Consider the following 24,649-nt stretch of genomic DNA (forward strand, 5'->3'; position numbering starts at 1 on the left):
GTATAAAGGGCTAAGAGAAAATCTTAAACTCTGTATCTGATTAGCATGGACCAGAAACTGAAATTACTTTTGATGAATTTTATTGCACTGACTAAAAGCCTACCTGATTTTCAAGTTTGTTTTATAGGGTATACACTCTATTTTATAACTCATTATTTATGGCACCGTTGCAATTAGTAATTACAGTCATCCCTTCATATCTGCCATTTCTGCATGTGCAAATTCAACCAACAATGGATTAAAACTATTCTTTAAAAATTCTAAGAAGTTCCAAAAAGCAAAACTTGAATTTGCCGCATTGGCAACTATTTACATAGCATTTACACTGTATTTATTTACAACTATTTACATAGCATTTACACTGTATTAGGTATTATAAGTAATCTAGAAATGATTTAAAGTATATGGGGAGGCTGTGCATAGGTTAGATGCAAATACTACACCATTTTATACAAGAGACTTGAGCAGCCTCAGATTTTGGTATCTGCTGTCGGGGTGTGGGGAGGTTATCCTGGAGCCAATCCCTCCACAGATGATGAGGGATGACTGTAATTATATCGATTTTGATGTAGGAACTCTCCCTTTCGTGTGATTCTAGGGTGAACTATTGATATATTCCAGCATGCACACATGAGGGAACAAAATCCACCTACACTGTACAGGAAAGAGCTGAGCAACAGAAAGGAAGATTGCCTGTCTTCAGTCAAGCAGAAAACAGAAAAAATAATGAACAGAACCATATTAGAGACTATCTGAAAATAAATATAACTTTCCATATCATAGTTTTGAGTGATATCTAGGCATATCTTTGTGATGCCATTCCTGATCATGATTTTCTGGACAAACAATATATTGACTTGAAAAACTGTATTTATTGACAGCATAGCATAAAATCTTAAGCAAAGATTGGTATTTCAAGGAAATACCAATCTGTTAACAAACTATATTACCAAAATTATAGTTCTATATGTATATGACAAACATAATGACACATAGGGGATTTGTGGACTACATAAATAGAAAAATTTAAGATTACCTGATTTATCTTAAAAGAAGATAAAATGGCATCTGTAGATTTGGGAGTCGATGAGGTCTTTGGAATTAGTATTTCAGGGGAAGAAGAAAGAAGACTAAATTTTGAGGCTTGAGGTCCATATTCTCCTGTAGCTTGTAAAAGGGATGAACACGATGGATTTTCTAAATGACTGCTGTGAGATTTCTGTCTTATGAATGCTATCTCCCAAGCAGATTCTGACCTAGTATTAAAAAGAAATCACTTTATGGATATAGTACAATTGAATTCTAAGATAATGTTTCATATATTATCAAAAAATACTTCTTTTGGGTCTAAAGTACTAGGACAACTTAAATTTCTATTTTTAGGCAGACGTGCTAAATGACTCATTCTATCTTACAGATAGAATAGTTACCTCAACTTGGCTCTGGTAATTATGCTTTTTGCTTCTTCAAATGATACACCAATCATAGACTCCTTGTTTATTGAGACAAGTTGATCTCCTGGCTTCAAACGTCCATCCTAACAAAAATAGGAACATTTGTAAAGAAACTGATTAAGGTGTTTCTTAAAAAGTTAATTGATGCAATTAAAGCAAAGCACAGTTTTAGTAAAGAATGACTTAAAGAAAAGAGTAAAAAGAAAATTTTAGACAAAGAACCTCAACAGCAAAATGGTTTGATTAAAGTCTGGTTTGGTAATATACATGAATGAAATGGAAATGTTCAAGTACTCCTTGAATAAACTTTCAGCCTAAGGAATCCTGAATATATGAAGACATAGTCTGGTACACTAGGAAAGAGGCCTGTTTTAAAAGGTCAGTTGTATGAGACAAATACAGCTCTGAATGTGATAAAGTAGGCTAAATAATTCTGGTATATTTCAGAATATAAGCCTCATTCACTTCAGTTTCTGAGCATTCCTTTATCTTTCATCCCACCAAACACTGAGTTATTCCACAGTTAGAATTTTTAAAAATTCAGTCAAGGAGCTTAATTATATTGATTCTACCCACATTTCTATTCATGGTGAAACATCTTCTTCACTGGACCTGCTGCCCCTCCTGTGACTCAGGCCCAGTTGGTTGGACAGGTAGCTTTATTCACATCCTACTAATACCGACCAATTCTAATTGGCTGCCTGGCATTGTCTTTGTCAAGTCCTGGCTCTGCCTATAACTAGCCTAACTGAATAAGACAAAGCACAAAAGTTACAAAATTTAATGTACATGTTAGGCAAGTTTTCTCAGTCTTCATTTGCCTTTTCTTTTAATTCAAACTGGAAAAGAAGAATGAGCTCTCTTAATTTTCAGCTCTTAAGATGCTTCTCCATTTATCATTAGTACAAACACAGAAAGCATTATTTCTATAACTAGGGAAGAAGCTTATATGGTTAGAAAGCATTTTCACCCTTGATGGTATTTAAGTAAATTCCACAAAGTCAAGAAAAGATCTTTTGAAAAGTCTTATCTACTATGTATAAAATAAGTTTTAATTAATAGAATTAACCAGGGAAAAGAGATGGTGAAGATAAGGGGATGGAAGGAAGTAAAGAAGAAACATATTACCATCAAGGAGGTAGCAGGATAAAGACACAGAGATGAGAAGCAACATATAGTGTGCAGGGGACTATAGCCTTCAACACAGTGCTCAATTAAAAAGTGTGAGCCAGAAATCATGAGAAATGAGGATGGGGAAGTAGGAAGAGTTCAGGTATCTGCAGGCCTTTGACCCCAAGCTATCCCTGGGATAGCTTCTGCACTTACTGTTTTTGTTTTCATACTGTAAACATTACCTAAGTATTATTTCCCACACTTCCTTGATGAAAAGAATCAACTGGAGTTATAAAAAAGGTCCATGTTATGAGACCCCTCTGTTTGAAAGTCTGATACAATATTGATATATCCCTGAATAACTGATCTTTGGTCTGAACTGCATTATATGTAATAAATGTATATAATAATGGTGATTTATGGTTACTTTACTTTTAAGTAACAATAATGTTTTTAAAAAAGACCTTTACTGGGCTTCCCTGGTGGCGCAGTGGTTGAGAGTCTGCCTGCTGATGCAGGGGACACGGGTTCATGCCCTGGTCCGGGAAGATCCCGTATGCCATGGAGCGGCTGGGCTTGTGAGCCATGGCCGCTGAGCCTGCGCGTCCGGAGCCTGTGCTCCACAACAGGAGAGGCCACAACAGTGAGAGGCCCGCATATAGCAAAAAAAAAAAAAAAAAAAAGACCTTTACTATTATCTCTCACACTGAATACTGAGTATACAGGAAAGCAAAATAAATATAAAATATTTATCAAGAATTTTTATGGGAACATGTTATTTCAAATATTGTGTAATGAAAGATATTATAATCTAAATGCATAATGACCCTATGACCCTTCTGAAATATAAACAAAAAAATCCAAAAAGGCAATTTGATTTTAAAATATATAAAATTTGAAAACTAATTTGGATTTTATAGGTATGTGATTAAACATAATTAGCAAAGTCAGAGAACACACAATTGCTATATTCACAAGTGATTTTTTTTTTTCTCCTTCCATTTGATAGATGTCTGGGGAATAAAACACAATAGTAATGCTGGAAAACACTAAGCAATATGGAGGAAGTATCTACCATATGGATCCTAAATGTTCAGTAAAATGAAAGAGCTGATTTTGTAAGATTTTATAAACACACTTCAGTATTACCTGGGCCCAAGCCTTATGACAGACTTTGGTTATATATGCATTTAAATCAATTATACCCAGACTATACTTAGAAACTTAGGTACAAGAGCTTTCAATTTAATATGCTAAATATTAGTTTGAGGATAACTCATTCCTTAAGGTTAAAGTGAAATGGTAACAACCAAACAAACAAAAAGAACCTTTTTGCCACAGGCAAAACGATAAGGCTAATAAAAGTTAAGGAAGAACAAAATTCTGGAGAGTGCTTATTTCTGGGAGGGAGGGTAGGGAATGCAATGGGGTGGGGGGAAACCATATAGGAAGCCTTAATAGTAAAATTTTCTACTTCATAAGTCAAATGGTGAACTCTAAGTGGATTCATAGGCATTTGTTTCATTATTATTCTTCATAAGTTAGATATATGTTCCAATACCCTTTTGTATGCATAAAATATTATATTATTAAAAAGAAAAGAAATTTTCCAGCCCATCAAAAGAAAGCTCATGACATTTGCATCAACAATGTTCCTAACCAGATGAATTTTATTTTGGTTCTATATTCCAAAACTGGCATTGGAAGTAAGGGCCAAATAGAGGTTCTTAAAATCTAATTTTAAAATAAATAAAATTAAATAAATGTCATTGTTAAATCCAGCTTTTTTGGGATCTGCAAAAAAATTTCCTCATTAGAATCAGCTTAATAAGGTAGATTATAACTGAAATTTAATGACTATTCTACTACTGATTTATGTTCCAAAGCCTGGAAGTAATTTGAGGAAAGAAAGGGAAAAATGAAGAAAGCCTTGCTTCACTGGAGCAAAGCATTTAAAGGACACTGACAAGGGAAAAAAAGTTCTTTTAGAATTGGGGTGGTGGACAGTAAATATTAGGTTATTTTGTTTTAATCTAAATATTCTTGGTATTAAACTGCCTTTTATTGAACTTCCTTGAAAAGGGAAAATTCTATAACGAGGACTATAAGCCAGATGGCACCTCATCTGTCTTCTAGTTGGGCAGCAGTCTTCAGAGGCAGTGGACTGATGAGGAAAAAAGAGCACGAGTTGTGGCAACCAGATAGATTTGAATTCGAATTTGAGCTCCACAACTTGCTAGCTAGATATTCATAAACAATGAAAGAAAGCTAAGGAAGGGGATAGGGGAGGTGCACAATCTCATCTACAAGGAACACGGAACTAAATTCTAAACTGTCGGAGACAGCTCCTCTATCCATGTATCTTATAGAAACCATAGTTGGTTGACAGCATTACGGAGAAAAAGCCTTCAGAAAACAGAAGCCTCCCACATTCGCCTCTTGGGCGCACACTATTAGCCATGCAGAGGAAAAAGTTCTCAGTAAGGCAATTTAACACATCTTATATTAAAGTACACCCATGTACTGAAGTAGCATTTTCCAGGAAGACAAGAGTCAGAGAAGAGAAGAAGAAGAAAGTCTCTGACTGTGGTTTCTGGTGTTTATATATATTTTTGTTTCTAAAAAGTACTCACAGCAGTTGTTTTTTTTTTTCTTTGCCTCCTAGAATAAGATCTTAGCTGATCATGTGAATTTCTGAACCTGTTTAAAAGTCAGAACCTGCAAACTAAAACAAAGCTATTTCTGTAAAAGTCTGGCATTCAAAGCCAGTGAATTCTGCCCCAGCTGGATTAATGTGTCTGTGAAGATAGTAACTTCAGAGAGGCCTCTTCCACACTGTCTAGATTCTGGTTCAGCACTTATTGAGCAACTACACAACATGACAGGCAAGGTGCCAAGCACTTTCACACACCTAACTTCAGTCACATTGACATTTATAAAGATGTTGAAATAATAATGTATTCTTGAACACTTGCATACTTTCATTAAAAGCTGCCAACACTGTCCATTTCAGATTATAATGACCATTACAGTTTTCTAAATAATGTGTTACCATAACCATATATACAGCCTGATTCTAACTCATTATTCCTAAATACTAAGGAATGCTCCTGCAAGCCTTTGGATTCCTTTCCCATGATTTCATAAAGGATGAAAGTCAATGGAAGTATCACTTTTTAAATACCAGTTATTAACATGAATTTAGGCAATTCGTTTAATCTCCATGAGACTCATTTTTTTAGCTGTGAGGTGGGGATAAGTACCTATTGCACAAGGTTGCTGTGATAAATAACGTATATAAAATCCTAGTACATTGTAGGTGTTAAATTGAAGTGAGTTGAATCAGAATCCCATATCTGTTGCAGGCAATTTTTACAGTAATAGCAAATTTAACCCTCCCACTCCTCAAATTAAGAACCCTTTATGACTGCCCACTTGTGGGAAAAACTGAACTGAACTTCCCAAACCTAGCACAACAAACTAGCTGCAACCTACTTTTTCTAGCCTCATCATCTACCTTCCCTCCTCAGCATATAAATTCTTCATTCTATTCTCAGAAAATGTTCTTCAAATCAGCCACGGTCTTTCAAACTTTAATTCACTTACACATATTAATTCCTATCTAGAATGCCACCACCCACCTTGCCACTTCTCTGTCTGATGAACTCTCATTTAAACTTCACAACAAAATTCAAACATTATTTCTGCTGTAAGTTTTCTCCATCTCCCTAGATTTACTTAATTGTTCCCTTCTCTTTGTTCCAAATGCATTTTTACTTATCTATATTATTGCACTTACTCTGTACTGTCCTTATTTGTTTACATATCTTTTTTTTTTTCCATTGGAGTATATTAATTCAGCAACTCCCAAATTAGCAGCATTGATTCTTTCAGTTGACCAAAACTATGTCTTTTTCATGGTTATATCTCTGAGCATAGTGCCAGGTATACAATAGGTCCACAATAAATGAATAAGGCCCAGGAAACACTTTGAGGAAATTAAGGTGGCTCTAACAAAAATAGTAATGGCAAAGGAGAAAAGTGAGTGACATCTTAAAGTGAACCCTCTTGGCTGCTACTGCTTTAGCTCCCAACAATTGATTGGTTTCTTTACCCCCTGCCATCCAGAGGCCTTTGTCCTAACTATCCAAAAATCCTTGGTCCCAGTTCCAGTGAAAAAATGCTGCCAATTATACTATGACATTTATTGTAAGATCCATCTCAATTTCAGAGATGCTAGAGAGAGAAAAAAAAAAGATATAGATATAGATATATAGAGATAGATAGATAGAATTACACACAGGTAATTCTATACCCATATATTTGTTTTATATATATGTGTGTGTATGTGTATACAGTAGTCCCTTGGTGTCTGAGGGAGAGTGGATCCAGTACCCCCTTGAATACCGAAATTCATGGATGCTCAAGTCCCTTACGTGAAATGGCATAACATTTTCATGAAACCTATGCACACCCTCCCTGCATACTTTAAAGCATCTCTAGATTACTTATCATACCTAATGCAATGTAAATGCTATGTAAATACAATGTAAATGCCATGTAAATAGTTGCCTGTGCTGCAAATTCAAGTTTGCTTTTTGGAACTTTCTGGAATTTTTTTTTCTGAATATTTTCAATTTGAGGTTGGTTGAACCCACAGATTTGGAACCCGAGGATATGGAGGGCTGACTGTATGTGTGTGTGTGTGTGTGTGTGTGTGTGTGTGTGTGTGTGTGCCCTAGAATCAGGTAAATGAAATATGTCAGTTTTGAAGAAAAAATTTTGATTTCTGCCTGCCGTCCTTACAGTATTAGCAGAGAAACAAAGAAAAAAACAAAAACATTCAAAGTGTGGTTCAGAATCGGACACAAAGGGCTAAGAAGAAGAGGTACTTTTGTGTGGTTCAGAATTGGACACAAAGGGCTAAGAAGAAGAGGTACTTTTGTGTGGAGCCCAGATGGTGGCAGTTGAATGGTAAACAGGCAGATCAGTGAATTCTCAGAAATGTGACTAAAGGATTTTTCATTCATTGGTATTAATTGAGCAATTAATATGTGTCAGGTACCAAGCTAGGGACTAAAGATATTATTGTGAATAAAATCAGATAATATCCTTGCACTTAGGAAATAATCTGAGACTTGTGGCTCAGGCAGAGTTGGTAAAACAGTCACAGATACTGATGTATGATCACAAACTGAGAAGGAAAGAAACAGGCACAGACAGGTGATATGAAGGAAAGGTGCACAGACAGGAAAACAACCTGGCCTAGACTTGGGATGGGGGAAGCACAAGGAATACCTCTCTTTGTAAGTGGTCTTTGAATTGATATTTGAAAGTAATGGGGGGAGCTGTTCTCAGTCAGAGGGAGCAGCATATAAGATGAGAAAGAACCAGGCCCCTTCCAGGGACTGAAAGAATGCTACTCTGAAAGCATAGGTGGGGATGGAGAGTCAGAGAAGTAGAGGGCAGAAGTCACATAATACAGAGCCTTGTAGGCAAGTAAGTATTAGTTGGATAGCTGGGAGGGAAATAGGAATGGTGCATAAGAGCAGACAAAGCTATTGTGAGGTCTGATAAAAACTGATGATAGTTTAAGCAATGGTGATGGCAGTGGAGATCAAGAAGACTGATGGGTTCAAGAGCTATTGAGAGTGGAACAGTCAACAGTATGTAGTAAGGAATTGGATATGGGTGTTAAGGGATAGGAAGTAGTTAGGATGCTTTTAGTTTTCTGACTTTGTGCTACTGGAAGGTGTCATTCACAGAGATTGGGAACACTGGAAAGAGGTCTGTTTGGGAAGAAATGGGTAGATGAAGCTGTGATGTGACTATCATGAGTCCTGCCTCAGACATGTTGCATTTGAGATGCCTTTAAGAGATCCAAGTGGAAATGCTGATCAGGCAATTGGATATGTGTCAAAGGAGTGTCCCACCCAAAAAAAGATCTAAGATTTAACACTGAGACTCCAAACTGATATCGGATTGGCTGGTGGGGTGAAAAGGGCCTTGGAGTTCCCATATTTCATATTTCCCTTAACTCAGTACGTAGTATATTTGTTCCCAACCTATAGGCTACCTCTAGCTCTTAAAGCTGGGAGAATCTTCTTTCCTACTTGAACTAGCAAAACGTGTCAATATGTTCCAAGTTTGAACTCAGAATACGTTTTTCAAAGAGACAGGATGATTTTGGTTACTGAACCAGTGTTGTATTTCATATATTCCAGGAGGAAAAATACTTTTGTGTGTGTATTGGGATAAAGGGGAGGAGCTAACCATGGTTACTTAAAGATAACTCCTGCGTTCCAATAATCCCCTATCTATAAAGTTTGAGAATATAAATGAAATATAATCCATCTATAAACTTGAGATTGCCTATATTATTAGTTCTGAAACAATATAATGTTAAAATAAAATTACAGCAAGTGAAAGCACTCATATGCATTTAAAAAATATTAACAGTTGCTCAGTTCAGCAACTTAACAAGGATACCCTATGAACCAGTGTTTCCTATTCCATGAAAACACCTGGAGAAATTTTGTACAGATAAGAAGTTTATTAACAAGACTAACACAGTATTTAGAATACAGTAAATTCTATTATTACTATTCATAAAAAATTTTTTTAAATAAAATTGCATTAATTTGTATTTGCAGAGTAAAATGTACATAACTCTCCAACTTGACGAAGAACACAAAAGTAAATGTAAGCACTGCAAACCTACTTATTCTTCTCTGTCTACACCTTTCTCTATTTTGGCTGTTTTCTTCTCTTGGACATGACCAGATACTGTCAAAAAACATTAATAACTCTGTGCTGCTCTCTAGTGGTAAATATAAAATATACTTTATTACATGGTTTTGCTTTCTAATACACTTTCAAACAATGAAATTCTCAGAAAATCAACAAAAGAAAATATACATTATAGGTATAATTTCTTAGTCTGTCATCACTGACAGGAGATGAGTCACTCAGCACCACTGCTATCAATTTATTACTTTAACTACAAATATTTTTCATGGGGGAAAAAAGCACAAATTGATGCTTGTCTTAAAAGTAAATTATTTTCACTTCTTAGGTACCATGATCTACTGCATTACTTCAAGTATAGTCTAAGAAATACCGTAGCTATACTGGATACACACACACACACACACACACACACACACACACACACAGAGACATATCTCAGCTTTAAAACTAAAGTAGTACATCTCAATTCTTACAAGAAAAATTTTGTTTTTCGTTTGTTTGAATTTGTTTAAATTTAGCATTTAAGTATGCTCTTAGTTAGTTAATAAATTTAATAGCCAAAAATTATATCATTATAATACCCTATACTTATTGTATAATACTTACCACTTGGTAAGTGTATTTGGAGGAAACCTTATTATCTCAGCAAGATTGAAACAATTTAAATCTATTGTTTTGGAAGTTACTGGTTAAACTGATTTTTTTTTCTAACAAGGAAAAAAATCCAATTGAATAAACAAACTGCTTTCTAAACAGTGTTTGGTGTAGGAATCGGGGTGGGGGTAAGGGTAGGACTATTTATTCAACCAAAACAACTAGAATAAGGACAATGACAATATAAACAGACTTTATAAGGGTATCCCTTCTCATGTTACATAGCTTGATATTAATAGAATGTTTTATTAAATTCTTTATGCCCTACATCTCTCCAAAAAGGGAGGCAATTTTCAACAAAAGACATGTAGAATCACATTAGTAAAACAGAAATGGCAAATAAAATTCAAGAGAAATGAGCATGAAAATATAGTAACCAATTTGTTAACTAAGTGCTTCAAATATGGATCTGAGCTTCCTAGCAACCAGAGCAAAATGGAACTCATGCTTTACATACTTCTTACAGTGAAGAGGAGAGTAAGATTTTCTAACTCCTAAAATAGATATTTTCTTGTCTTAATTCTAAATCTAATTTCTCATATGGGCTACTAGTGACTGGCATAATTAACAAATTCAACAAGAATTACGGCAAATTCAGAAGTGAGTGGATTTTATTTGCTCTGTTTGTTTTGTTTTGTTTTGCATTTAGGAGAGGCTAAATGAAGTACTTTAACTGATCTAAGTTAAACCTAACTCAGAGCAGTGAATAGATAACATGTCTTCAAATATAACCTCCCTCAGCCAGACTTAAAATAAAATTTGAACAGCATATAATTAAAAATATATAACATTTACTTACAGCTTGAAATCTGCTAGTTTCATATTTATTTCATATTTATTTCCTATTCATTTGTTAGGTTAAAACTCCACGAGTATAAAGGTCTATCTTCCAATCCCTCTGTATCTTTCACTAAGAAATGGTCACAGTGAACATTCAGTTAATATTAAAAATTTACAGAGATTGGTTCAAGATGGCGGAGTAGAAGGACATGTGCTAACTCCCTCTTGCAAGAGCACAGGAATCACAACTAACTACTGAACAATCATCGACAGGAAGACAATGGAACTCACCAAAAAAGATACCCCACATGCAAAGACAAAGGAGAAGCTGCAGTGAGATGATAGGAGGGGTGCAATCATTATAAAATCAAATCCCATAACTGCTGGGTGGGTGACTCACAAACTGGAGAACAATTATACCACATAAGTCCATGCACTGGAGTGAAGGTTATGAGCCCCACATCAGGCTTCCCAACCTGGGGGTCTGGCAATGGGAGGAGGAATTCCCAGAGAATCAGACTTTGAAGACCAGCAGGATTTGATTGCAGGACTTAGGACTGGGGGAAACAGGGACTCTACTCTTGGAGTGCACACACAAAGTCTTGTGCACACCAGGACCCAGGGGGAAGGAGCAGTGACACCACAGGAGACTGAACCAGACCTACCTGCTAGTGTTGGAGGGTCTCCTGCACAGGCAGGGGGCAGCAGTGGCTCACCACGGGGACAAGGCAGCAGAAGTTCTGGGAAGTACTCATGGGCATGAGCCCTCCTGGAGTCTGCCATTAGCCCCAAAATAGAGCCTGTAGGCTCCAGTGCTTGGTCTCCTCAGGCCAAACAACCAACAGGGAGGGGACACAGCCCCACCCATCAGCTGACAAGTGGATTAAAGTTTTACTGAGCTGTACCCACCAGAGCAACACGCAGCTCTACACACCACCAGTCCCTCCCATCAGGAAGCTTGCATAAGCCTCTTAGATAGACTCATCCACCAGAGGGCAGACAGCAGAAGCAAGAAGAACTACAATCCTGCAGCCTGCGGAACAAAAACCACAGTCACAGAAAGATAAACAAAATGAAAAGGCAGAGGATTATGTCCCAGATGAAGGAACAAGATAAAACCCCAGAGAAACAACTAAATGAAGTGGATATAGGCAACCTTGCAGAAAAAGAATTCAGAATAATGGTAGTGAAGATGATCCAGGATCTCAGAAAAAGAATGGAGGCAAGGATCAAGAAGATGCAAGAAATGTTTAACAAAGACCTAGAAGAATTAAAGAACAAACAAACAGAGATGAACAATACAATAACTGAAATGAAAAATACACTAGAAGGAATCAATAGCAGAATAACTGAGGCAGAAGAATGGATAAGTGACCTGGAAGACAGAAAGGTGGAAATCACTGCTGTGGAACAGAATATGGAAAAAAGAAAGAAAAGAAATGAAGACAGCCTAAGAGACCTCTGGGACAACATTAAATGCACCAACATTGGATTATAAGGGTCCCGGAAGGAAAAGAGAGAAAGGACCCGAGAAAATATTTGAAGAGATTATAGTTGAAAACTTCCCAAACATGGGAAAGGAAATAGCCACCAAAGTCCAGGAAGCACAGAGAGTCCCAGGTAGGATAAACCCAAGGAGAAACAGGTCGAGACACATAGTAATCAAATTAACAAAAATTAAAGATGCAAAATTATTAAAAGCAACAAGGGAAAAATGACAAATAACATATAAGGGAATTCCCATAAGGTTAACAGCTGATTTCTCAGCAGAAACTCTGCAAGCCAGAAGGGAGTGGCACGATATATTTAGTGATGAAAGGGAAGAACCTACAACCAAGAATACTCTACCCAGCAAGGCTCTCATTCAGATTCAATGGAGAAATCAAAAGCTTTACAGACAAGAAAAAGCTAAGAGAATTCAGCACCACCAGACCAGCTTTGCAATGAATGCTAAAGGAATTCCTCTAGGCAGGGAAAAGACTAGTAACATAAAACAACCTTGTACATATATAGACTACTATATCAAAACCTCATGGGAACAGCAAACCCAGAAACTAAAATAGATACACACAAAAAAAGAAAAAAAACAACCAAACAACACTAAATATGATAATCAGAAGAAAACAAAAGAGAAAGAAAAGAAAAAAGACCTACAAAAACAAACCCAAAACAATTAAGAAAATGGCAATAGGAACACACATATCAATAATTACCTTAAATGTAAATGGATTAAATGTGCCAAAAGACACAGACTGGCTGAATGGATACAAAAACAAGACCCGTATATATGCTGTCTACAAGAGATACACTTCAGACCTAGGGACACATACAGACTGAAAGTGAGGGGATGGAAGAAGGTATTCCATGCAAATGGAAATCAAAAGAAAGCTGGAGTAGCACTACTCATAGCCATAAAAATAGACTTAAAAATAAAGACTGTTATGAGAGACAAAGAAGGACACTACATAACAATCAAGGGATCAATCCAAGAAGAAGATATAGCAATTGTAAACATATATACACCCAACATAGGAGCACTTCAATATATAAGGCAAATACTAACAGCCACAAAGGGAGTAATCGACAGTAACACAATAATAGTGGGGGGCGTTAACACCCCACTTTCATCAACGGACAGATCATCCAGACAGAAAATCAATATAGAAACACAGGTCTTAAATACGTTAGACCAGATGGACTTAATTGATATTTATAGAGCACTCTACCCAAAAGCAGAAGAATACACATGCTTCTCAAGTGTACACGGAACATTCTCCAAGATTGACCACATCCTCGGCCACAAAGCAAGCCTCTGTAAATTTAAGAAAATTGAAATCATATCAAGAATCTTTTCTGACCACAATGCTACGAAATTAGAAATAAGCTACAAGAACAAAAAACTATAAAAAACACAAACACATGAAGGCTAAACAATATGCTACTAAACAACTAATGGATCACTGAAGAAATCAAAGAGGAAATCAAAAAATACCTAGAGACAAATGGAAATGAAAGCACAATGATCCAAAACCTATGGGATACAGCAAAAGCAGTTCTAAGAGGAAAGTTTATAGCAATACAGTCTTACCTCAGGAAACAAGAAAAATCTCAAATAAACAACCTACCTTATACCTAAAGCAACTAGAGAAAGAACAACAAACAAAACCAGAAGTTAGTAGAAGGAAAGAAGTCATAAAGATCAGAGTAGGAATCATAAAGATCAGATCAGAAATAAATAAATAAACAAAGAAGACAATAGCAAAGATCAATGAAACTAAAAGCTGGTTGTTTGAAAAGATAAACAAAATTGATAAACCTTTAGCCAGACTCAAGAAAAAAGGGAGAGGACTCAAATTAACAAAATTAGAAATAAAAACAGAGAAGTTATAACTGACACCACAGAAATACAAAGGATCATAAGAGACTACTATATGCAACAGTATGCCAATAATATGGACAACCTGGAAGAAATGGACAAATTCTTAGAAAGGTAGTCTCCCAAGACTGATCCAGGAAGAATTAGAAAATATGAAGAGACCAATCACAAGCACTGAAATTGAAACTGTAATTTAAAAACTCCCAACAAACAAAAGTGCAGGACCTGATGGCTTCATGGGCAAAGTCTATCAAACATTTACAGAAGAGCTAACATCTATCCTTCTGAAACTCTTCCAAAAAAATGGCAGAGGAAGGAAAACTCCTGAATTCATTCTATGAGATCATCATCACCCTGATACCAAAACAAGACAAAGATACCATTAAAAGAGAAAATTACAGGCCAATATCACTGATGAACATAGACACAAAAATCCTCAACAAAAGAGTAGCAATTCCAATCCAACAATACACTAAAAGGTTCATACACAATGATCAAGTGGGATTTATCCCAGGAATGCAAGGATTTTTCAATACCCGCAAATCAATCAGCATCATACACTACACCAACACAGTAAAGAATAAAAACCATACAATCACCTCAATAGATGCAGAAAAAACTTTTGACAAAATTCAACACCAATTTATGATAAAAACTTTCCAGAAAGTGGGCATAGAGGGAACCTACCTCAAAATAACAAAGGCCATATATGACAAACCCACATCAGGCATCATACTCAATGGTGAAAAGTTGAAATCATCTCCTCTAAGATCAGGAATAAGGCAAGGATGCCCACCCTCACCACTTTTATCCAACATAGTTTTGGAAGTCCTAGCTACAGCAATCAGAGAAGAAAAAGAAATAAAAGGAATCCAAATTGGAAAATAAGAAGTGAAAATGTCACTGTTTGCAGATACACAGAAAATCCTAAAGACATTACCAGAAAACTACTACAGCTCACCAATGAATTTGGTAAACTTGCAGGCTACAAAATTAACACACAGAAATCTGTTGCATTTCTATACACTAATAATGAAAGATCAGAAAGAGAAATTCAGGAAACAATCCCATTTACCATTGCATCAAAAAGAATAAAATACCTAGGAATAAACCTGCCTAAGGAGACAAAAGACTGGCACTCCTAAAACTATAAGACGCTGATGAAAGAAATCACAGATGACATGAACAGATGGAAAGATATACCATGTTCTTGGATTGGAAGAATCAATATTGTCAAAATGACTATACTTCCCAAGGCAATCTACAGATTCAATGCAATTCTTATCAAATTACCAATGTCATTTTTCACAGAACTAGAACAAAAAATGTTAAAATTTGTATGGAGACACAAAAGACCCTGAAAAGCCAAAGCAATCTTGAGAAAGAAAAATGGAGCTGGAGGAATCAGGCTCCCTGACTTCAGACTATACTAAAAAGCTATAGTAATCAAAACAGTATGGTACTGGCACAAAAGTAGAACTATAGATCAATGGAACAGGATAGAAAGCCCAGAAATAAACCCACGCATCTATGGTCAATGAATCTATGACAAAGGAGGCAAGACAATACAATGGTGGAAAGACAGTCTCTTCAACAAATGGTGTTGGGAAAGCTGGACAGCTACATGTAAAAAAAAATGAAATTAGATCATTCTTTAACACTATACACAAAAATAAGCTCAAAATGTTTTAAAGACCTAAATGTGAGACTGGACACTATAAAAGTCCTAGAGGAAAACATAGGCAGGACACTCTCTGACATAAATCGCAGCAATATATTTTCCAATCTGTCTCCCTGAGAAATGGAAATAAGAACAAAAATTAAAAAATGGCACCTAATTAAACTCAAAAGCTTTTGCACAGCAAAGGAAACCATAACCAAAACGAAAATACAACCCACAGAGTGGGAGAAAATACTTGCAAATGATGTGACTGACAAGGGATTAGCCTCCAAAATCTATAAACAGCCCATGTGGCTTAATATCATCAAAACAAACAACCCAATCAAAAAATGGGCAGAAGACCTAAACATTTTTCCAAGGAAGACATACGAATGGCCAAGAGGCACATGAAAAAATGTTCAGCATTACTAATGATCAGAGAAATGCAAATCAAAACTAGTGAGATATCACCTCACACCAGTCAAAATGGCTATCATCAAAAATCCACGAACAATAAATGCTGGAGAGGGCGTGGAGAGAAGGGAACCCTCCTATACTGCTGGTGGGAATGTAAAATAGTACAGCCACTATAGAGAACATTATGGAGGTTCCTTAAAAAACTAAAAACAGAGCTAACATATGACCCTGCAATCCCACTCCTGAGCATATATCTGGAGAAAAACATGGTCGGAAAGGATACATGCACCCCAATGTTCATTGCAGTACTGTTTACAATAGCCAAGACATGGAAGCAACCTACATGTCCATTGACAGAGGAATGGTTAAAGAAGATGTGATACATATATCCAATGGAATATTACTCAGTCATAAAAAAGAATGAAATAATGTCATTTGCAGCAACATGGATGGACATAGAGATTGTCATACTGAGTGAAGTAAGTCAGAAAGAGAAAGAGAAATATCTTGTGATATTGCTTATTTGTGGAAACTAAAAAGAAATGATACAAATGAACATGTTTACAAAAGAGAAACAGACTCATAGACTTAGAGAATGAACTTATGGTTACAGGGGAGAAGGGTGGAGGGAAGTTATAGTTAAGGGGTTTGGGATTGACATGTACACACTGCTATATTTAAAGCACAGAGAACTCTGCTCAATGTTATGTGGCAGCCTGGATGGGAGGGGAGTCTGGGGGAGAATGGACACATGTACTTGTAGGGCTAAGTTGCTTTGCTGTGCAACTGAAACTGTCACAACATTGTTAATCAGTTATACTCCAATATAAAATAAAAAGTTTAAAAAAAAGTAAAATTTGAGATTATTCTTCCTTAGCTTAATGCATGCTTAAATGTTTCTCTGTCTTATTAGTCAAAATGTTAATTCTTTCTACTTCCTAGATGTATACACCATCACAAAAAAAAATTAAAAATTTTACTGATGATATAGGAAAACACACCTCATCACTAGTGGTTTTGTCTTTTAGGTGAAGGGTTATTTTTATTTTCATTTTTACCTTATAACAGTCTCCTCCAGGCATGATTTCCTGAATATATACCAAGGGACCTTCATTCCGGTTAATTCCTCCTAGGATCTTCAGACCAAGGCCTGTCTCCTTGGTAACTGTAATCATCTGAAAGGCAGGATCCCTAAGATAAAGTAAAGTAGCATGCACAGGTTAGCCTAGAGATGGGTACCTACTTTTTCTTTAAACTGTTTGGTAAATCAAATTCTTAGAACTAGACAACTCAGAATACTCAGTACACACTAGCAACGACATTTAAAAAAGTATGATCATACAAAAGCAATCAAATGAATTTTCTTAGCTCTAATTTTAGTTTTTCTATAAAACAGCCAAACAGTACAAGAAATTACTGCAATAATGCTTATTTCTTTGGAGTAGAAAATACTTTAAAAATATTATTTAAACAACTTTAAAGATTTATTAAAGGTGACTGAAGAGACTTAGTTTTAACTGATTATTTTGATTACACTGAAGGATTCCAAAACAAAATACTTTAATGAATTAGGTAAGTGACTTTAAAAGACATGTTTTTGGCCACTTAAAGCAAAATAAATATGACCTTCATTTGACTCTCAAAAAAATGCAGTTTATCTTTTTAATTTAGAAAGAGTATTTTCCTGGTACAAATCACTTGCTCCAGCTGCAATTTCTGCCAGACATAAAAGTGATGCCATTAGAAAAGAAGGAACTGTTAAAAGAATTCTGCAAAACATACTCTCCCCCTTCACCTCAGCTGTGTTTCTAAACAGTGGTCAGAGCAGACACTTTTACTGGTCCAAGAGAACTTGAATAAAGCATGAAATGAAGCTCAGTGCCGTCTGCTTACTTATGGTGTAGTGGGTGTTGTGCTAAGCAATATACATACATTAGGCCGTTCAACTAATATTTATAAAATCCCTATGATGATTACCCTCATTTTTCTAAAAGAACCCAAATCAGGTTAACTTGGTGGCCCAAGGTTACGAAGCTGGAGAACAACAATGTGAGGGCAGTCTGTCTAACTCCAGAGACAAAGTATGGTCTAAGGTCTACTTCACTGGTGCATTAAAGCCATTGTTGAATATAGGACTTCCAGCTGTCTTCAAACGTGACAAAACACAGAAACCGCTCTTTAAAAAGAGTTACTTCATATCTTGCATATGATTATAGCTTTAAAAAATTTTTCTTAACTTCTGCCATAGAAGTTCTGACCATATCTTTAAGAAGACTTGTATTCAAAAGTTAAATCATAAAAAAGTAGAATGAAAGAAATTAAAATTTTTAAAAAAACTTACAAAACTCCCTGTTTTTGAATATTTTGCCCTTTATATAGCACATCCTTCAGGGTTGCATTATACTGAATTCAGCTCTAGGGTTGGAGGGCCTATCTGGGGATACTAGGGTAATAGTCAATTAGCTAGGAAAAAAAGGCAGAAAATGTTCTACAGTCAGATTTCAGAACCTCAGTCTATTCTTGACAGGAGATTTAGACTGCAAGGACGTAAAGGGGTGAAGCCTAGAAAAGGGCAAGATGAAGAAAGGGGACAAAGGTCCTCATCAAGCACCTCCATAACCTCTTAAACCCTCTAAATGTCAATTTCCTTCAATGGGGACACACACGATGTCCAGCATATGTTATTTCAGTAAGGGATCAGGGTACACGGGTTCGTGCCCCGATCCGGGAAGATCCCACATGCTGCGGAGTGGCTAGGCCCGTGAGCCATGGCCGCTGGGCCTGTGCGTCCGGAGCCTGTGCTCCGCAACGGGAGAGGCCACAACAGTGAGAGGCCCTCGTACCGCAAAAACAAACAAACAAACAAACAAAAAAAACAAACCAGGCAGAGACACTGCTTTTCACCTATCAGATCAATGTAAATTTAGAACTTTCACAATATAAGACAAGGCTTTAGGAAAGAGGTACTCTTTTACATTGTTGGTGGTAATGCAAAATGGCATAACCCCTAAAGAGAGGATTTGGTAGTCTCTAACTTTACCTTCTGATCCAACAATCCCCTTTCTAGGAACCTTTCCCAAAGATACTCTGGCAAGAAATACAAATGACTTGTATACTAGGTTCGTCATTTGGCATCATTTGTGATCACCAAAAATAGCAAACAGTTCAAATGTCCATCAATAAGGTACTGGATGAATAAACTATGGTATATTAAGAACAGAATACTATACAATTACAACAAGGTACAAGGAAGATCTTTACAAATTGATATGAAGTGATCACCAGGATATAATTTTAAGTTAAAAAAAAGTCTGGTCAAAACACTATATATATAAAAAAAAAAACCAAACACTATATATAATATGCTACCTTTTTGTTAAGAAGGCACTGGCAAGTGGAGCCTGGGAGCTGAATCCTGGGTGTTTTGGAACATTTTGCCTTGGTCATATGCTACTTCCTCATGAACTTGATTTTGCCCTAAGTAGTTGGATAAAACTCTGTGCTGTCACACAGAGTAAAACTGTTCAACATCAATGCATGGAGCTCTGTAGACAGAGCTCTTCACGTACCACACAGCTGGGCCTGGCTTATATCTCTATGAGACTGGAGCTTTCCACTGCTCCCAGGAGGAGGCATCAGAGAAAGATACCTTGAGTTTAACTAACCTGACACCCTTCTGCAGGGAAGATCTTCAAACCTGAGTCAAAGGGCTGGTGAACACTTGTTTACTATGTAAGCAAGAGTAGAAGAATGTCTATACAGTGGAACTATATACAGAATAAATAATAACTTTGAGAAAAAATATAATTATATACACACATATATATATCACATGCATATATATTTATATGGATATATATTTGCTTATGCAAAAAGAAACACTGAAAAAGAACTAAGAATAAAGATGGCTATTTATAGGAGGAATGAAGGCACAGAGTGAAAGACAAGACTGAAAGCAGGACTTCTCCAAATATACCTTGTTATATGTGTGTTACATGTTTGCAAAACAGCCACCAATTCTTCCCGTCTCTGTCTGCATGCCCCCAGGAATATGACTTTACTGTTCCTTCCATTAAAAAGTAAAGTCTGTAACTCTAGACCTTGAATTTGGACTTAGTTATCTAAATTGCTTTAGCCAATGGTGCATAAGCAAATGTGAGGAAAACAGACATTTGAAAAACACTTGTGTTTTGTTGCTGGGAACCATTCTACCACCACGTGAAAAAGTCTGAGCTAGCTGCCTGGAAGATGAGACGCCAAGTTGAAAGAGACTTCAGCTATCCAGTCTTCCTAGATGAGGCCCCAGAACATGTCAATGAGGCCACCCTACGTGATCTGGTGCAGCCCAGAAGAACTGTTCACAGAATCATGAGGAAGAATAAATGCTTGCTTGTTTTAAGGTACTTTGAGCTGGTTTGTTAGTCAGCAAATGTTAATCTTAACATTGTTATTTTTATACTGGAATTATAAAATATTTTAGGTATTCAAAAAATCAGATCAAATTTTTAAAAAGCAGTCTATATAAATAATTCTAAAAGAGATGCATAATTGTCCTTTACCCTGATTTACATAGAAAGCTCTGATCAACATTTTCATTACCACTATCTTAGACCACAGGTAGGTAGCTGTATAAAACTTTCCACCAAATGTTCATTAATATTCTACATATTTTAAACTATGATAGCTCAAAACATATTAAATTTAATTTAGCAATTACTTTTCAAGTAGACCGGATGATACTACGGCAGATGTATTTTTATTCATGGTTTCACCACTACTGTAGCCTTGGATTTAACAGCTGTATAAATGAAGATCTTGATGAAGAGTCTATAAATTCTTCTTTTCCTAAGATTGGAGAAGTAGAAAATAAACTGTCATGTCTTAGAACAGTCAAATTTGATTTTAACTGTGCATAAAAACATTACATATACTTGGCATGTAAACAATATGTGCCTGTGTATAGATGATAGATGTATTTTATATATGTTGAGCTATGGCATTTTAGTCATTGCTGATAATATCTGAGAAATGTAAAGGCAGTTCTGTAGATAGAAAGCTAGAGAGAGCTATAGGACTATATCTATATCATTATTAATATCTATAGCTATATAAAAATCTGTATATTCTAGCAGAAGTGAAGAATACAGTTAAGCTTTAGGTAACTATTATAGCTTCCACCATCACTAAGCTTAAGAAACAAAGAATAATAAAAGACTGAGGAAAATGTCTCTTGTGAGCACAAGGCTAGGAATTTTACAGTCAGAATGTCTGCAAAATAATTATACAATACACTTTGAAGAAAACACAAATTCCTACTGTCTCACCAACTATCTTGAGGGACTTCCTGCAGATCCTATATTACTCTGACTCATATTACTCCATGAGCTTCTTAAATACTTTCCTATAAAAAGAAAAAAATATTATTTTAATGTCTCATATAGCTCCACTGTGAAAATTATAGAGAATAGTGCAGTTTCATTTAATTTGAAAACTGTATTTGAACAGATTTACCACTTCTGTATAAGAAACGTAAAGTATAGAAACCTGAAGTTGAAAAAGACCTTAGGATCATTTAGCACAGCTCTCTTATTAAAGCAATGAGTAGCTAGATTCAGAGAGATTGTGTACTTCCCTATACAAATGAGAAATAGTCAATGGTTTTTTTCCCAACTAGAACTCAGGCTTCAGAGCCCACAGCATGGAACTTGACATCAGACAGACCTGCATTCCAATTTGAGCTTCTAGGCTTCTCCAAGCATCAGTTTCTTCAAAGGTATAGTAGGTAGTAGTGATGGTTTTACAAATGGATACACATGTCAAAACTCACCAAACTGTCTCACTATAAATATGTGCTGTTTGTTATAAATCAATTATACCCTAGTAAAGTTAAATTTTTATAAAATTCAATTTTCAGTTAAAAATGGCAGCTTGACCTTGGCATGTATCTTCTTTTCCTCCAAGAACCCACTAATATAAGAGTAAAGGGTTACAAACAGTATAAACTCATAATGTTAGAGAAAAAATGAAAGAAGAGCCATGAGATGAAAAGTTTCAATAAATTTCTGGAAGACAAAAAATAGATGGTAGGACGATAATTGATAAAGGAGGCCTGAAGAAGCTGAAAGCTAGGGAAAGGCTTTGTAAACACTTTTAAGTTTGAGCACACATATAGAAAATGGTAATACTTGTATGGTGTACTGGGGTAAACAGAGGTGGCATGCTATACCTCTAAGAAGCTGAGGGGCAATCACTAACTCAGCACACCATAACTGATTCATGGCAAAATTCTGGCCTAAAAAACAGCTAGAGATGTTGAGGAACATATCTAGTAGAATCCCAGAGAGGTTGGGGACTCAGGAACCCAAAGTACTAGGGACAGTGAAACTGAGGTGGAGAACTAAAATCAAGGGGATTATCCCATCTCTTCTCCAACTACTTATGTGAGAGAAATCCTAGATTCTTCTGTCAATAAATTAAATGGACTCTGAAGAAAGAGCCGACAACCTTCTGGGATCCTAACACAGAATTGTATCACTGGTCTGGGTGTTAAAAACCTGCTTCAACTTTCACAGCCCCTGTGGTAGCAAGCAACAGAAAGAGTGGGAGCACACAGATCAACAGTAGCAGGGAAATGAAGCCACCAAGCGCTGTCAGCAGCAAGTCTGATGGCCAGGAAGCAAGAAGGTTACTCAGTACCCCATGGGGGAAGGAGGGGAAACTTGAGGGAAGAGCTTACAATCCTAGGGCTTGACAGAGTAATGACTCAGAGTCAAGAGCTGCTGCAGTGGTCCACAAGACTAATGCAGCAGTAGAAGAGAGTTCAATTCTAAAAGTAAGTTTTTATAAGTTCATTATAGACTGCTTTAATAATATAGCAGAATGGAGCAGATTCCCAAACCTTCAGTGAGGAAGTTTTGATATAACAATAATAATAGCAACTACCATCTATTGGCACCATGTGTCACACACTGTGCTATTTCAAATGTATTTATCTTATTTAATATCATGAAAAATCCATTAGCATTAAGTAAAAAAAAGCTGAGTTCAAATGGCAATACCGCTATATGCTAGCCATACAGCCTTAGAAGAGTTACCTAACCTCCTGGCGTCTCTTCATATTAAGGTAGGAATAATAACACCTAGCTAAAAGGGTTGCCATGAGGATTAAGGGAGATGTAAAAAACTGGGCTGTCTTCACAGTGTTACCAAAGTGAGTAAGATCCCCATGCAGTAGTGATTTGTCTTAGCTGGGCACTGGGTCCCCAGGTCATGGAACATATCCAAGTATAATGGATATGTCATTGTTAAATTCTATAATAGATTCCATATAGTGTCATTTAATTTTTTTTCTACTTCAAACTATTAAAATGAAATTTCAGTTTTTAAATTATTTCATTCACCTAACATACCTGTCATTGTCCTAAGTGCTGGAGGTGAGATAAAAAGAAAAGAGTCTCTCCCCAGAGACAGTCAAATAAACAGACATCAGGAGTGTGCTAAGTGCTCTGACAGTGGTATTCGCAGGGTGCTGGGGGCATGGAGGAAGGCCATCTAACCCAGAATGGAGGAGTCGTCATGAAACAGCAACACAGCCAGGCATCATACTAGAGGATTTTATCCTCAGAGGAGCCCCAAAAGGCAGGTAATATTAACCCATTTTACATAAGAGAAAATCAGTTAATGGAGAAGCTATGTGACTTGCCCATGGCCACAGTGCTAAACAGTTATAAAGTGGAGTTTGAATCCAGTTCTGCCTGGCTTCAAACACAAGCTTTTTCTGCTACAGGACACTGGAAAATTAATTTATGTGGAAAAATGTCATCCTCCAACAAAGTAGGATAAGAGAGTGTTAATTAATGCTGTCTCTCTTCTATGAAGATGATACTATTTTTTTTTTTTTTTTTTTTGGCTGTGTCACACAGCATGCAGGATCTTATTGCCCCAATCAGGGATTGAACCCGTGCCCCCTGCAGTGGAAGCATGGAGACTTAACCACTGGACCGCCAGGGAAGTCCCTATGAAGATGATACTACTGATTAAACTTCTTTACAATAATGAAATGGGTTTAATCTTATCCATTCAAACATCAGGCTTTTTTTTTTCCTCTCCACATGAACAAGGTATCCATTGTCATATCCTTAAAAATCATAAAATGCCTTTTCCTTCCCTCTCCTTTGCTTGTTTCCTACTCCTTCCTTTATACGAGCGAGCAAGGTCCTCAATTGATAGGAGTTCTAGTAATGTTACACATCTACCCCAGTCCCCCAACTTCACAGTATTAATGAATGACACAAAGAAAATATTCTATTCTTTTACTAAAAATATGACTATTCAAGGAAAATATTTTGTTTTTCTAGGTTGCTGACTCATAGGGGGAAAAGGTTAGGTCAGCAAAAACAGAGACAGTGGAACACTGGGGGAAAATATCTTGTTTTATAAGCTGAC

The 24,649-nt window shown here is 36.3% G+C and overlaps 1 protein-coding gene across 3 annotated transcripts in view; it reads right to left on the bottom strand.

Annotated features, from left to right (window-relative positions):
* The window catches only part of STXBP4 (syntaxin binding protein 4), a 170,203-nt gene extending 149,235 nt beyond the window's left edge, over positions 1 to 20,968 (bottom strand). For 2 of the 3 annotated variants that reach the window (XM_065897361.1, XM_065897362.1), the window contains exons 1-4: positions 20,922 to 20,968; positions 17,263 to 17,395; positions 1,431 to 1,537; positions 1,037 to 1,256 (exon numbers count right to left, since the gene is read on the bottom strand). In XM_065897361.1, coding sequence (XP_065753433.1) covers positions 1,037 to 1,256; positions 1,431 to 1,537; positions 17,263 to 17,395; positions 20,922 to 20,968 — 507 coding nt within the window. Of the gene's footprint in view, positions 1 to 1,036; positions 1,263 to 1,430; positions 1,538 to 17,262; positions 17,396 to 20,921 lie in introns of all 3 variants that reach the window. The other variant, XM_065897360.1, reaches the window with a different exon arrangement.
* Positions 20,969 to 24,649: the final 3,681 nt, after the last annotated feature.

This window comes from Phocoena phocoena, chromosome 19 (genome assembly GCF_963924675.1).
Source record: "Phocoena phocoena chromosome 19, mPhoPho1.1, whole genome shotgun sequence".
In the NCBI taxonomy this organism is placed as follows: domain Eukaryota; kingdom Metazoa; phylum Chordata; class Mammalia; order Artiodactyla; family Phocoenidae; genus Phocoena; species Phocoena phocoena.